This window comes from Homalodisca vitripennis, chromosome 4 (assembly GCF_021130785.1).
Source record: "Homalodisca vitripennis isolate AUS2020 chromosome 4, UT_GWSS_2.1, whole genome shotgun sequence".
Taxonomy (NCBI): domain Eukaryota; kingdom Metazoa; phylum Arthropoda; class Insecta; order Hemiptera; family Cicadellidae; genus Homalodisca; species Homalodisca vitripennis.
Window position 1 is genome coordinate 8,062,903 of NC_060210.1, and position 17,153 is coordinate 8,080,055.

Genomic DNA, 17,153 nt, shown 5'->3' on the forward strand with positions numbered 1-17,153 from the left:
ATTGTGTGTTTCTTTTATCACCAAGAATATTTGTTGCTGTGAAATGTTTACCTGTATGAAATGGAGATTGGCGTGTACCATGGTACAAGCTTGCTTCACATCCTCCACAGCTCTCTTCCTGTGTGCTAGGTGGAGCTGGTTGTGCAGGTCTATGATGCAGACTACGTCCATGGTGGGTCGCTGGGACGCAAGCGTGGGCGCACAGTCGCTATGGCTGCCAGCACTTTCCGCCACACTCCGACTGTCTGAGTCATCTCACAGTCAGTAGGCTACTTAAGTAGGCGTTGAAAATCCATACTTAAACCACATGACACGTTTTGAAGGGGAAAACTATAAATCAAATCACTAACTAGAGAGCTACTGGTGAATTCAGTTTTAACGCCTGTTTCTGACAAATGGGATAGATGATTTGATTTTAAACCAGATGTTTTAATAAAGTATATCCACAATAGATTTTATTAAAAATTTTTGAAATAAAGTGATTCATATTTAAAGAACAAAATTGATCAAAACTCAATTTATCAGTTATATGTAGAAACTACTGAAAACATGCCACTTTTTAGAAACTGCTCTTAAATATTTTACTTATAGTAAAACATAAGAATCAGGAAAAAATACCTATAGGCCAACATAATTATTCTGGATGCCGCAAAACCCTTTCAAAAATTTTTTAAATATTGTGCCTTGAATTGATACAAACAGATTTTACAATATAGACAAGACATGTTATTTTATTTGTCTATACATTAGTAATTTAGATAAAAATGAATAGCTCAAGTTAAAACCCTAGGAATAAAAGACAATGTTTATTATTATATCTATTAAATAATTTGACTATCAAGTGGTGCAGGACTAATATACCGAGTATCATAAGGCCACTGTAAAATAGAATACCTCATTTGTAGAATTGTAATAGATATTAATTTTAATTTTAACACTTAAAATAAACAAAAGGCTTGTGTAAGAAAATATTAAAAAATTAGTTACCTTTATTTTCATATAATTTTATAACATATGTACAATCTATAATTTCTTTTTTATGTAACTTTCAGTAAAATTTAAAAAAATTAAGTGGCACTTTTTTAAACCAATAAAAACTATATTTTTAGTCTTACTACTTCATTAGATCCTTAACAATAGAAACAAAAAATTACAGCTCTAAATCATTCACCAAGTCGATGGAAAAATTAATTAACTTAAGTGTCTCTGGCTCTTACCAGTTGTGTCTACTGTAAGGCTCACTTCTGGTATGACAGGAACTGGTACAGCAGTGGTCGTTGTGGTAGGCATGATTCCTAGGATCTAAAATCAGACAAAACAAATACAATTTTCTTGTCAATTTAAAAACTGTTATGGAAAATTAAATGCTACACTATTAACCTACTATGAAGAAACTTTGAGATTGAGCACTGACTCAACCACTGGGCCATCTACTAATCGTCTCCCTGCCACTTATATTTAAAGGACCTAAACAAAAAATAGTCGCATGCAGAAGAATAGGGGCTGTAAGAAGGGTGATCACAGGTTTCTCAATGCGAGCATTCCAATACATCCATTGTGAAAACTGCTGTATGAGGCCTGGTTATCTTGGTATAGCATGACATATCTAATGGCTACCTGATTTTTCGTTCCATACAAAGTTCATTGATGTTTATATTTTATATTTTTATGCTGTCACATAATACCGTATAAAAGTAATTATCTTATGGAAGATGACATGTCAATTTGTTAAAAACATCTAAAATATAAAATATAAATTGTATAGAGAAAAAATACAGTAATAATATTTAAACATAACACATTGAAAGCTAAGCATTAATATAAATAATAGACAGCAAACAGTAAAACTCCTAGCATTAAATGAACAAAGATACAGAATCTAAATAGTGATTAAAAACTTATTGTTTTTCAGTTAATAATTCATTTACACTGTAAAAACACTTCCAGCAAATAGCCCTTCACTTTTTTCTTAAAAACCTCTAAACAATCCTCTAATTATTTGACATCATTATGGGCACTCCTTCGGCTGATACCCACCTCTGAGCCTTGATCAACAGTTAGATATCAGATACATTGCTATGTTTATTGCATGTACACATATTACAGCATCATTTGGATTCTGCAACCAATCATTTTAAATTGGAAGTAAATCTTGTTTGTAAAATGCAAGTGATCCAGTTAATAGAACGGACATGATGCTCACATACGTAGCATAAGGCGTATACAAAAGTGGTACAAAAAACTGTTCTTTTACACTGCAGATCTGGTAGTGTTCAATGCTCATGCAATTTTTGTGTGTAAAACTGGTAAAAAATACTATCACTATCTGAATTCCATTTTGAGGTTACACGTCAATTCCTGCAAGTAAACATGGAAACGTAGATTCAACAGACAAAAGGGGGCTATCCTTCTCCCCCCCCCCTAAAATTTTTAGGTATCTATATCGATAGTACTTTGACTTGGAATTCCCATATTGAGTACATATCCAAAAGGTTGTCTAGGGTAATTTTTCTACTCAGGCGATTATTGTCGTGTGTGCCTAAAAACTATGTAAAATCAGCTTATTATGCATTTTTTCAATCAGTTTTAAGATACGGTTTAATAATCTGGGGAAACAGCAGTAAGATTGAAGACATTCTAATTCTGCAAAAGAAAGCTGTGCGAGTGATAGCGAGGGCCCATTCTCTGGACCACTGCAAGCCTCTGTTCATTGAACTTAAATTACAAACTGTGATAAATCTCTACATCTTTGATTTAGTTACCTATTTACTCAAAAATTTTCAAACTCTCACTCTAAGAAGTGATATACACAGCTACTATACTAGAAATAGAACTAATATTGCCATAGATCATGTTAGATTAGCCAAATCTCAAAACAGCCACATTATAATTTCTCAAAAAATCTTCAACAAAGTAAAACATTTGGCAGATAAGTATCCCACAAAAATATTTCAAAACAAACTGTACCATTGGCTTTTGAACAATCCTTTCTATACCCTATCAGAGTTTTTTAACTACAAGGATATTAAATTTTAGTTTGTTAATAATGTATACAGGATCCACTGTACAGCTCGCTAAATCTGTTATACTACAATTGAAAACATATATTTGTAAACAACAATGAGATTTCAGTAAATTGTTCAATTTTAATCTAGAAACTGTCCTTTTTTTTATTCAGTACTGTAAATTTCATCTGTAGAATCTTATATTGTAACCTGTTATCCTAAGATTTCAAATTGTTGTGCTAGTATTGTAGTAATTCACGTGCAATCAGTTAAAATATTTTTTAATTTAATATCTGTTAAACTTTTATAAATTCTTTTGTTGTTCAATTATTTTAAAATCTCCTTTTGTTAAACTATTGTCTTTCATTATGATATTGATATTCAAAGAATAATTTTAAATTGTAATGATATTTTAAAAACTGAATAGTTTGGTTTTATTGCTTGTTTCTGACCATGTCATCTAGACAATATTACTGACTTTGTCAATGCATGTCATATGTAAAAAGGCAAATAAAGATTGATTGATCCTGCTGAACTTCCACTGAGACTGCCTCAACGTCATTTCCCTACATGTGTTCCCTCGACAGATAAAAAGGAGAATACAATACAACAGGGTCAGTATGCAAACACACAATGAGACAGAAATGAACGATACAATAATGTGAGTAATGTGATATTGCCTTGTGTGTGGTACCATGCTTCAGAGAATTTCATACTCTGATGGAATACTGATGGGTTTTACAAAGTATTTACTAAATAAAATTTGGTTCTATTTTTTACTTTTCAATCCATAAAAATTGTAATTTTTATTTCTAGAGAACATTAAATAAAACATTGTACAATAATTGTTCTTATATGTTATTAATATAATCCCTTTCCTGATCACATCAGTGTTTAATAATAAATATGAACATTAACAACAATTCATTGACATCTAAGATATTTATTCACATAATTAATAACAGTTTACTTTAAACAATAAACTTTAAGTGAAGTTTTTATGACTTGTAAAAAAACCTGTTGAAAACAGGAAAAATCCTTGGCATTGGGTAGAATCACTATGCAACTACGCTTGGCTTATCAATGATGCTGAACACCAGACCTCACAGCAGTTAAAGTGTTAATTGTTTTTAAACCTGCTAAAATTTTGCTGTAACGAAATATTATTTGGTAGTTGGTGCAAAAATTGTATTTCTATATAACAAGTCAGTTTTTTTTCTTTATTCAAAATTATGCTGAACTACTTTTCCACCACAGTGTAATGACTATTTTCGGTTATATAGGCAGTAAAAATTGCTTAACATTACAGATCGTCTCAAAAATACATAAGTTAAAAAAATAGAATTCTGGTTTCTTGAAAAATGTGTTTCACAAAATCTGTTCTTTTTAGTTTTGACATGCTTCTTAGCAACATTTTTTCTCTGTATTCTCTTCTGTTGCAACAGTATTTTGTGCAGATTATTTTTGGTTGTAGCACCATATGTACTTATTGCATAGAGTATATAATGTGAATTAATTACAGCATGATTTTTAATGTCTCTAAATTATACATTTCTGACATTTGGTGCAGTACTTAAGAGACCTTTGGACATTTCCTGCAAGACAATTAGTCACTGTCCCAGGGTCAGCAGTTTCTGATAAGAAGGGTAGACCTTTCTTATATATATGTAATTTAATTATGCCAGATCCAACAAAGTTATTAAATGTTTTGAAAATTTTTGCACTTATAATGAATTTGGTACAAACTTACTACCATTTATCTGTAGCATTTAAAAATGTACTCAATTTTATAAAAAAAGTATTTTTTAAATAATTTTGAAACCACTTAAATAAAGAACTTAAATGGAGATGAAATGGCAAAGTTCCTGTTTCTGTCTGCTTGAACTTTTGACTGAGAAGACTATGATTTATTTCATTAAAACAATACTAAGCCTTATACCATTTCACTTCCATTTTCATAATTCCGTTTGTGATGTTTCAATTTTAAAGAGGAAATGTATATATTATATCATAATGCTTTTAGATATTTGTAGTGTTATATGCTATTTAATAATTGAGCTTTAATAACAAAAATTACTTATTCTGGTTTTTAACAATAAATAATACCATCTAAAGATACTAAAGCTCTAGCTCACAAGAATCCACAGAGAATAGTATTAATAAACACGTTTTTCACACTTAGATCAAATTTACACGAGTCATACATATTGTCTAGCTGACTTGAATATAGTGATGCAATTATACTATAATTAAGGTTATAATCTATAAAGAATAGTGTTAATAAACATGTTTTTCTACACTAAGGTCAAATTTACATGGTCCCTCCTCATTGTATAGCTGACTTAAGTGATGAAAGTATATTATAATTAGGGTTAGAATCTACAAATAATATTATTAATAACAAGGTTTTCTACGCTTTGATAAAATTTACGTGATCCCTCCTCATTGTCTAGCTATTTTGCATTAATTTTAAGCTATAGAATTTTTGCGCCTGTTTAGACTGTCTGTAGCACTACAGGGTTTTAATATTTAATGTAGTTGTATTTCCAATTGTTTTTAGTAGATTTCATAGAAATCCACTTATTGTATTCACCCTCATGACAGAATTTCCAGAATATTTTTGCATTTTTTTCCTTCACGATTTCTAGAATCGAAAACTACAATAATCCCAAATTTTTGTACAGTCAAAAAGTGTTGATATATTGGCGCCTAAAGGTGGTTGTTTTAGCACAAAAACTGCAGATTTTTAGCAATTGTTTGCAAATATCTCAAAAACTACAAGTTTTATCAAAAAAATTGAAAGAAGTAAATATTTAGACTATTAAATAACAAAGAGGTTGCTTTTTGTTTTATTGTTCTAGGTTGTATATAACCCGAATTATAGATCTTTGAATTTGAAGTCGATTATCAAGATAGCTAAATCGAAACTTTCAATGTCATTTAGCGGAAAAACTATAGCTTTTTATTAAAAAAACTTAAGAAACATTTTTGGAGTACTTGTATAGACCTTTAAAATGAACACAAGTAAAAGTCATTAGCTTCAAAATTAATAAATTTACAATGAAAATAAAATTGTTTTCTTGATTTTTGAGGAAAATAAAATTGGTATTAAAATGTATTGCTTATCAGCAAACATTAAAATTAAGCGTAATTCATCAACAGTTGACTTAATTCAAATGTCAAAAATAGCTTTTGGGATTTTAGATGGATTTAGAACCTTAAATTTCAATAAATATTTGATTAATGTTAGCAGATTAAAGGGAGCAGACCTCCCTATACGTCCATGTTAGCCTACGTACACTTTTCTCTGGAACCACTGCAAATAGAGATCTGTAATCTTTAATACTTATTTATATATTCATTAGTAAGACTTTATCCAGTGGGAATCATTTTTCTTCTTCAGAGAAGAAATTATAACTGGTTTCATAACATGTTCTGAAATTCTTAAAAAAAATCATACACAAAATGTCATAAAACAAAAAGAATAAAGTTTTTTTTAACCAGCTGGAGTGATTGTTCACTGTAACTTCCAAGTGTTTCAGTCAGAAAACATTAAATAAAAAAAATGCTTAGGTTAGACTAATATAATCACAACTGACCATTTTAATAACACCCAGTGGCAAAAGAAGGATTGTCTGGATCTTCATCTTCTTGTCTTCTATCTTTGGATCCTCATCCAAATATAATTCATAAGCAACTTTTCTACAAATATAATTTTAACACAGTGTTTCAATAATAGATAGTATTTTTATAAGTGGTAGTTCTTTTATAAGGGTTTTTGGGGAATTAAAAAGTTACAATATAATCATACAAGAATCAAAAACTTTTGAAAAGTGTAAACTTATCATATGTATACCAGTAAAACATTCTAAGCATTCAATAAAAGTGTTATTTTTTATTTTATTATAAGGGGTGATAAGTTTTTTGATAAATAATAAAAGAGATTCAATATATTGCAAATGCACCAAAAGTTCATTTTAAGCTATTAAAATTTTTTTGGACATAAAGGGGTGGTTTTTAAGGATAGGAAAGTAATTTAATTTCATACATGTTAACAAATTTGAAAGGAACTTCACCCAACCTATTTGAGCATGAATTAAATCTTTGAACTTCGTAAATCTGGACTTTTCGAATTTTTTCATACAAGGATAGTTTTTACCTCTAAAAATTGCAAAAAAAAAAAAAAAACACGACGAGACAATATTACTTTTAAAGTTGAGGTTCACATGAGGTGGTATGCAAATTTGCAAGTAAATCCCTTGGGTCTGAAAAAATTGGGAGCTTTTATCCCGTTTTCATCTTCAGTGACTGTACTATTTGCAAGTATGTGCTTATGCATTACAATGCGATCTTGTCAACTTGATAACTCCCATAATTTTTAATATATCCAGACTGGTTTTAGAATTCTCAAGTCTTATACAATAATGTGTTCTTCTTACATGTTTTTTTTATAACTTGTAAGATTTCCAGATAGTTAGTATACAAAGTTTTAAGTAGTATGTAACATTGCGGAAATAATTGTGAATACCAATTGTGACTGCCGTAGTTCTCAATACACTCATTCTAATCTTGGTACAGAGACACTATTTACATTTAGCTCGGTTGAGTTCATTAACCAGTCTTAACCACAAGTTGGTGTCATTTGCATTTGGGCAAAATTTTTATCTGGGGTATTTCATAACATAAATCAAACGTGACACCTTTTTTTAAAATTACCAACCAAATCCAAACAACACTTATTCTTACTTATTTTTATACAACTCTAAAGGTTTTAAGATGGTGGATATGTTTACAATCATATTAGATTAATTGTAACTAAGTCAAGTCCTCGTTTTTACAAAGAAATGTATAAGTTTATAAACATTTTTGCCTAGTAAGGTTTCAAGATTTGAAAGAAGTTTCTAAATGTTTGAAAATGTTACAATTATATTAACATGCCAACATTAAGAGTTATTTTCCAATCAGTATTGTGCAAATTAAACATCTAAACTAATAATGCATTCTCAGTTTGAAATTTAGAGACAATGGGCACATGTAAAATCTACTTTTCTTCCATTTTTTTAAAATAATTGTTACTTTATTCTCAGACTCTTAGTCTTCTTAAGTGCTTTCAAGAGAATGTGTTCCAAATTTATTGTGTTTGTAAACTAATCTTCCCAGTAAGCAAATATATCACCTCTTAATAAGTTTTGTGATTTTAACTCAAGGAGTTCAATGTCATTAATACTGTAATTATTTAGCTACTATATAAAATACGTGACATTTAACTATTTTGCATTTAATGGAAACTAAGATTATTACTCGAGTGTTCACTTGGAAAGATAATATATGAAAAAATCGGAATAATTGATTGTTGGTATACTTCTTATTAACCCATTGCAGGTGAAGGGGATAATGTGTATGTGTCCCCTGTTTTGTTGTTACACAGGGATTTAACAGTAAACATTAGGTAGAGTGAGCTCAGATGAACTTAACAGTTTATTTGTATACAGTGGTCAATCATGTGTTTTGTTCACTTCAGAGTTTTAGATAAAGGCAAGTAAAATATTTTTTGTTTCCTATAATTAGTTCATATTTATTTATCTAACATATGTAGTATAAACAATGTACAAAAATATGTGTTAGAATAGCAATTAGTGCAATAAAGAACTGCCGCGAGTAAACTGTGTACACACCGTGGACCGTTTGTTGCCACCACACCATCTGCTACTGCAAATAACTCTTACCTTACAATCTTATCTTCAATTGATAAATGATAACTCTTCAGCAATCAAGTTCTGCATAATTGAAATTTCTTAATTATTTATGCAATAAAAATGTTTAATGAATTTGACTACTTGCTTGACCTTTTACAATGAAAATAAAGCAAATAAAAATTATGTCTGTGTATAACTCAGTAAAACAAGACGTGGACTCAAACTAAAACTCACTAGAGTGCTCTTATTCTAGATTAAATTAGTTTAATTACTTTGAGTCCCTAAACAATTATAATTTATCATCTCCCCATAAAATCGCAGATTATATTTCTAAACATCTAGAATTTAAAAAAACTTTTACAGTTAATGCCACAAGTTACAGTAAGCATATTGTTATAAAAGTGTGACATTTATCTGCTGGATAATGGATCTTTTGAAAATATATCATTAAAGGAGAATTTAAAATTAACATAATTAAAAACGTAACCTTAGCAGGAGCTGTACGGTGGAGTCCTCAACGTCAATGTATTCTTCGTTTTTCAGCATTTTTTATTCATTTTACAGCAGAAATAATTACTGCATCGAATGTAATATCTTGTTTGGTATCATTATGGAACTATTGTTCGATGACATTTTCATCAGCTTCTGCACATCCAAGAAATCTTTTCAGGAGGTAGAGTAAGTTTACATTTTCTGCATCATCATATTCAACGAACTCATTTCCCTTGTGTTTAAGGAGTTTCAGCCAGGAACGGACTAGTGCTAATAACTCTTAACTCGTTTCCAAGCGTCTAAGACCTATTCAACGACACCCAATAGTAAGTTTAAAGAAACTAGTTTGGGATTAGATCTTGACCATTATCGTTTGCAGAAATAAGGGTGGATAACGGCTTGCATCTATATCTTCTCTTGAGACTAACCAATACTCCTTGGTCTATTAGCTACTATAATGATGTGACATTGGGTGGTAAAAACATTGCTTGTATATCATCATTTTTTAACTCTTCAATGTCTGGGTGCGAAGATGCCTTGTTCAAAATCAGAATAGCCTTCCTTAGCAGATTTTTATATTTAAGAAACAGCTCAACCGATGGAACAAATGCTTCAAGGAACCATATTATTGAAAATTACACAGCCTATCCAGGCATTCAACTGGTTCTGCACCAAACTGAAAGTTTAGCCATTTCAATGTTCTCAACATGAGTTCTTGGATTTTCTTATGAAACCAAGTTTTAATTTATGCTTACCTGTTGCAGTACTGCATGCAAGGATTGTTACTCTCCCCTCTCTCCTTTAAAAACCTGGAGCTGACTGTTCTTTCTTGAAAGCAAGATTTTTTTGCTGGTAACCATAATTTAACCCTGTTTCATCACAGTTGTAAAATTGCTCTACAGTCAATCCTTCAATTTCTGAAAAGTTCTCTCTGACTGAGACTTACCCTCCGTGACTCCATATAGTTTTTCTCCACAAATACTAAGTTGCCGGGCTCCATAGCATTTCTTCCAGCAATTAAGCCAGCCAGTGCTTGCAACAAATTTAGGATTTTTATCTTTTTTTAAATCTTTATAGCCTAACATTTCAAAGCCTTCTCTTGCAGATTGGCCCACTAATTGATATGCCCTTCTTTCTTGTTTGGTGAAACCAAACGTAATGTGCTTCATTATTGCATTTTTATTCAGTGAATGATTTTTTGAACTGTGATATTAGTAGCCTAAGATTTTAAATTATTTATTCATTTATTTATGATATTTTTAACTGTGTGTAGATTCAACTTTTAAACCCTACATTAACTTTAGTAAATAATTTATGTACTTAGTTTAGTTTATTTATTGACTGTCATATTTATTCAATTGACCTACATGATAAATATGTGCCTAATATGTATTTTTTAAGGTTTATATGCTATGATCATTGTAGATAATTAGCTATGACTTTGTCAATTGCATTTCTATGGATTGCCTAACGACAATAAAAACCTTGAATCTTGAATTAAAGTCACTTTCCTTAAAAGATTTCCTTTCTTTAAATATTTTTCTGTACACATTTTCTTTACACTCCATGAATTGTTTTCCATCCGCTTATTCTTCCAGTCTTTAATCATACTTTTGCAGTCCAAAGTCCTTAGCCACTGCACTGACACTTTCCCCTCTATAACCCTCTCTTGCTCGCATTGTTTCCAGGCGCTCACGGTGTTTGTAACCTCAATTAAATCGCTCTGCCGGTCGCGCTCGGTCAAAATACGCGGCGCCTCAACTTACATACGTTCTGTCATTGTAATTAACTATAATTATATATATTAACTATTTTACTATATATTGGTTCAATGAAGTTGATTGTACGAGACCAGGGAGGGGGCACACGGACAGCTGGGCACCGGGTTGTTTGTTGCGCAGTTACTTGGTGAAGATCATTGTCTGGCTCGCCGTCACTGCCCCTGCCACTGTGATCACTCCGAACTACATCCTCAATGCCACCAACCACTTCACAAAGCTCTGGTACATCACTACACTCACTTGAATCGTCGCAATCACTACTAATAACGAGATCGATTTCACTGTCACGAAGTGTACGACTACAACCCGCCATTGTTTCCGCACAACTAATATAAATAGTAAAATAATGGAATAAATTTACTTAAATGTAAAGTAAATGGTCTCCTGAAAGCAAACAACCCGTAGTAGTACAAACTATTGCTACTCGAGAGCAGCACTTATCGGCTCTAGTAGATAAAGCAGTGCATGCCGATCTGTGCCGTTTAGGCTGCAGTGGCTATGTCGTGGCCGATTCATGCCTTGCGAGCGGGAGAGGGTTAATGCCTGTAACTTTTGCTCCATAAACAAGTTCAATTGTTTTCTTTTAATGGAAGATGCCACCACAGAATACTGTCCACGCACAAACTTTGAAACAGCTCTGAATAATACAGTACGCGCAGTCACTCACATCGAATTACGCAACGCGGCTAACAAATCGACTGGCTGGCTGCAGGTTGAAAATGAATAAACTACTGGCACCAGACACGTAGTGGAGGAGTGTGAGAGAAAAACAAAACCTTATATTGCTTTGTTCAGAAAGATATCAATAGCTTAATAATGCGAATCACGTTTCCAGTGTGGATACAATTAAATTTGAAAATAATGCATACAAATTGAAACCAACTTTCAACAAAATAGTGTAACAAACAAACATAAATTTAACAAATAAGCAAAACTATCATAACCATAACTTTGTATGTACGTACTATGTACTTACACATCACATGGTAATTTCAACTAGATTTTCTGGATTTAAAACACACAATTACACAACAAACTTATAACTTATTCTCACTCTGAAAAAACACGATGACCAATTAAAAAGGAATACATTAATTTCCTAATATTTTAACTGCTCCATGTAATCCTCAATCAAACGCATAAAAAATTTTCAAAACTAATTAAATGTATTAGAGTGAACGCCCCACGTCTGAGTGATACAAGTAGATGCCATTGTTGAAGAGACTAAATGGCTCAGTAGATGATGCATAACTAAACTGTTCTAACCATAACACACTCAAATGAGCTATCAGGAACAGATGAGCAGAATATGTTAATAAAGTTAAAATTTTATTGGATAAGTCGGCCGATAACTCCATTGATACATAGGCTTTTAAGATTGTATAATAGTAAAGCTATATTTTTAGAAGAAATGTACGCATTTATATTATAGAAAATATTACAACTTTGTTTATACAAATTTTGAGCAGCATAGTACTTACAATTGACAGGTTAAACATATCTGACAGCATTTAAATTGTTCTAATCGTGTTTCGATACTATCAATCATTAGAGTATTGGACTCTTATTATCATACAGCAGCCTATAATAGTTTTTTAAGTACATTTGCCATCATGTTACGAAAGAAACATCACCAAAGCAACGATATGAATTCTTCTTGAAGAAACTACTGCTACACCTGACCTGTTCGTGTTCTTAGAAAATTAAGTCCTGTAAATAACAATAGTGTGTGAACACTAAATATTAATGTTAAATCACTCTTGAATGTTTTGTTTGACTGTTTAATAAGATTTACAATCCATTAGTATAAAGGTTTTTGCAATTAATTGTTTAAAAGCATCAGTGGTATGTATAAATATAACCTATCTCAATCCAAATTATTCTTGTTGTGAAAGGCCAAATAACATTGCTGTGAGTCAAATCATAGTTGTGAGTACTTTGAACTCCAAAATCAAGTATCAATAGACAACTGTCAATGGAATAATTAAAAATTATCTAAATATTGTGAAACATTGAAGGTTAAAGTTGCTCACATACTAGCCTCTATCACTTATACATGCCATTTTTCCAATATGTACAAAATGACAGTTCATGCAGAAATAATAATAAATCAAAATAACAACTTACTTTATATTTAACTATTAACAATTTATTTTTACATACTTTGGAAACAAAATAATATATATAAAATATAAACCAATGACAGCAAAAACAAAACATAAGATGAAGAAAAAAGATAACTAGTTCCAGGAATCTAATCTATTGGAATATTCCGCCTAGTCGATTTCTTCGCCTTCTTTCTTCAGTTGTTAAGGCTACTGTTGTATGGCAGGATACCTTAATATAACATTATACAATTTATTGCATATAAAATACATAGCTATAGCAATAAAGATTGAAGGAAACTATGAAAAACACTTCCTCCAATGAGACTTAAATTATGTACTCTGCTGAATTACAGTGGCAAGGAAGTTAATAAAAGATGTTGAAGTTAAAAGTTAATATTAAAGTAACTGACTAACACTCCTTTTTCAAAAATAATTGTATGTATGGAAAAATCTAGGAGAACGTCTTAATGGTTCACAGGAAAGTATATTTCTGCAAAGATTTTGTTTCTATACGGGAAATAATATGAGCAATTAAATATGGTAGAATTAGCCCATTGTGTAATAGTAGTCATTGTAATAAATTAATTGTTTGGAATTTCGATGTATTCTCTGACATATACTCTTTCAAAGAACTTTTCTTATTTGTCACTAGCCATAAGAGACATACGTATTGTAAAATAATAATAAAATGGTTTATTCATTGAGAATATCGTGCTCACTTATTTGCCATACACTCGAATACTGCTCCACCGTCTGGTCACCCACCTACCTACTAACTTCACACACCGTAAAGCACGGGTCACACTAGGCTGATTGCAGCCGCGAATTAAAGGAAGCCGCTACTACCAGCTTGATGTGACCACAGAACCCGCAGCTGGTGCTAACAGCCGGCGGGTATTTGTCAGCGGCTGGCGAAGTTAGACATGTTCAACTTTTGGTCGCAGGTAGCGGCAACTAGCAGGTCACGTGATTCATTCGCACAAGCTGGCGCCAGCTTGCAGCGCAATCTGACCACCCCAGTAGCGTGTCAGCGGCGAGTAAACTACACGTGATTTTGTGTTTACATCCTTTGTTTTGTTCATTGGGTTTAGCTACCTACTGCTGTTTCGTAGGTAACTGTTAATTTATAGTGTAAAAATGGAGTTGAAGTGGTCGGGGAAGCAGGTCATTGAATTTTTTTATTTATTTCAAAATTATCCGTGCTTGTGGGACGTTTCATCACAGGATTACCTTAATAGGATTGTCAAAGAGACAATAAACTGTTGGAAAACGTAATGAATACTGGGATGCCTGCGACAGTTGAACTCTTGAAAAAGAAGATTAAGAGTTTACGCGACACCTACAAAAAGAACTGAGTAAGATAAAAAAAATCTATAAAAAGTGGTGCTGGTGCAAACGAGGTATACAAGCCAAAGCTTGTGTGGTTTTCCAACAGCGGTGATCGAGTAGTGTGTATTGGGTGTATGTGAGTGCGAGTGATTGGGGACGTACGGGTCATTAGGTGGGGGGAGGGAGGGTTGCAACTGCCATAGTCTTCTCCCTTGTAACCAAAAAAATCTTTAGTATATTCTTTTTAAATTATTAAAAACATAATCAATTAATAATTTTAGTTTCTAAATATTTATATATTTATTTTTACAGACATTTTTAATTATTCTTATAGAAATTCTTTTTAGTTTGTTGTAATTAAGCTACAATAAAATATTAGGTAACAATGCGGTACATTACAAGACTCATTCTCAAAACACAAGTTTTTACTTAGTTTGAGAATTAATTTCTAAGTTTTATTTTATAGAGTTTTAAAACTACGTAATTAGTTATTGTAGTATATTTTATTTCACCTAAGAAAATGTATGTAAACTAGATGTAAATGTTTTTTTTATGTAGAAATAAATACTTTTTGACTTTGACTTTGACACCGAAGCGCCTGTCTGAACTTGGTATTTTGTTTTTTTAATCAACGGTTCAACTAATTCCAGCAATTCTTGGAATTTAGGAGCTGACATTCGTAAAACATTTCTGTATGTTTCTGGGTCCTCTTCTTGTAACTCTTGGAGAAGTCTTGCAGAAGCTCCTAATTCTTCTCTTCTCATAATCCAAGGTCTACTCCACCAACGTCTCTTCTTGCGGTTGATCATTTTCTCACAAAGCTCCTTCACACACATCATTAATAATCGCTTAATTACTCGTTTACGTGGACCCACAGACGACATGCTGACTATAACTAGAACCAGGCGAGTTAAAAGCGAAATGTGACCGGGTTGCCAGCCGCTGCTTGCTGACGCTACTGCCAGCCGCTGATAGCCAGCGGCTTACAATCAGCCTAGTGTGACCCGTGCTTAAAGGCCCGTTCACACGAGGCTGATATTCGCTGCTGATTTGCCAGCGCTAATAAATAAGCGCCATGTGAATGCTCCACCAGCGTCAAAGTCAACCAGCACGCTGGTATTTATTCGCGCGCTGGCAGCTTTAAACATGTTTAATATTACCAGCGCGAATGAGGGGGGATTAGGTCACGTGATCACAAGCGCTGGTAAATCAGCTCATCACCAGCGTCGTCTGAACGAAAAAAACGTGAGTGTTGCTCTCAGCTGGCGTGGTATATTTCGGTAAAGTAACTGCTACTTCTTTACTTTACTTGCAGTTGTACGTATTAACTCGCAAAATGCCCGAGCTTAAGTGGAATGTTGATTCTGTTATTAAGTTTTTGAACATTTTTAAAACCTACTCTTGTTTGTGGGACCCATCAGATGAAAATTACAGTAAAAGAGACGCCAGGGACGTAGCGTTGAAGAAGTTAGGTTCCCACCTTGAATCCGAAGGTTTTGGTCATATCAATAAAGACCAGCTTAAAATTAAAATTAAGTCTTTAAAAAACTCGTACAGAGTGGAGTTAAATAAAGTAAAAAAATTATTAAAAAGTGGTGCTGGTGCTGAAGATATTTGCAAACCAAAACTTGGTTGGTTCTCAGTTGCCGATAGTTTTTGGAGGACCGTTATGATGGGAAGAGACTCATCATCAAATTTGGTGAGTGCTAACATTTTATTATTTATATGGTAATTTGTTTTAAAAATATATTCCACCTAACCATTTAAAAAAGTAGAACTTATTGTGGAAACAGACTGACTCATTGATTTTTATAAATATTTTATTTTGAATAACATAGTATACAATAAATCATACAATTTGGTGGTAGGCCTACCAGTTACTTGATCAAGCTATGCTTTCCAATGAATACTTTGCATTTGCCAAGGTACTGCACATTCATTCATAAACGCTTGTGCGTATCTATTCCGAACTCGTTTAACTTCTTGACTGTAATTCTTTGCCGGAGATATCACCTGAGCACTTAGCAATGGAGTAATTTCCTCTCGCTAGGAGCCAGGTATTAACTCACCGATGTTGCAATCTTCAACATCCACAGCAGACGGAGGAAAGTATGTCCTTCCAGCGGTACTTCTAAGCCAATTGTGCAGGGCGCATGCAGCTTTTACCAAAATGTCTGTATGTGTCACTGATATTCCTATCGATGTAGTAAGAACCCTAAATCTAGACGCTAATATTCCAAAAGCGTTTTCAGAAACCCTTCTTGTTCTTGACAGTCTGTAATTGAATATCCTTTCATTCAGCTGTAAATTTATGTGGGTAAAAGGTGTTAGCAGATTGTGACGAACGGAAAAGGCATCATCACCAACACATAAACCATTGGACGGCCAATTCAGGAGATTTTGTTCTAACGCTATATTCAACACCGACATTTCGAAAATGGAGCTATCATTGGCTCCGCCATCACGACCAACATCAATGAACTTGAAGTTATAATTAGCATCAACCATAGCAAACAGTACGATACTATAAAACTGTTTGTAGTTGTAAAAAGTAGATGTAGAATTAGGTGGCCTTTTAATACGAACGTGTTTTCCATCAAGCGCCCCACAGCAATTGGGAAATTTGCTATAACGTTTTAATTATTGCAGACACCGTCTCAAATGACCACACTCGCGCTAATAACCAGCCAAGTGTGAATGGCATTTCCACGCTGATACATAACGCTGGTGATAGTAGCTGAT

The 17,153-nt window shown here is 32.6% G+C and overlaps 1 protein-coding gene across 3 annotated transcripts in view; it reads right to left on the reverse strand.

Moving 5' to 3' along the window:
• LOC124358920 (mitogen-activated protein kinase kinase kinase 15) overlaps positions 1-13,144 on the reverse strand; it is a 75,730-nt gene extending 62,586 nt beyond the window's left edge. For 2 of the 3 annotated variants that reach the window (XM_046811177.1, XM_046811176.1), the window contains exons 1-3: positions 13,102-13,144; positions 1,218-1,302; positions 52-245 (exon numbers count right to left, since the gene is read on the reverse strand). In XM_046811177.1, the coding sequence (XP_046667133.1) occupies positions 52-245; positions 1,218-1,290 (267 nt within the window). In that variant the 5' untranslated portion in view covers positions 1,291-1,302; positions 13,102-13,144. Of the gene's footprint in view, positions 1-51; positions 298-1,217; positions 1,303-13,101 lie in introns of those variants that run through there. The other variant, XM_046811179.1, reaches the window with a different exon arrangement.
• Between the last annotated feature and the right edge of the window lie 4,009 nt (positions 13,145-17,153).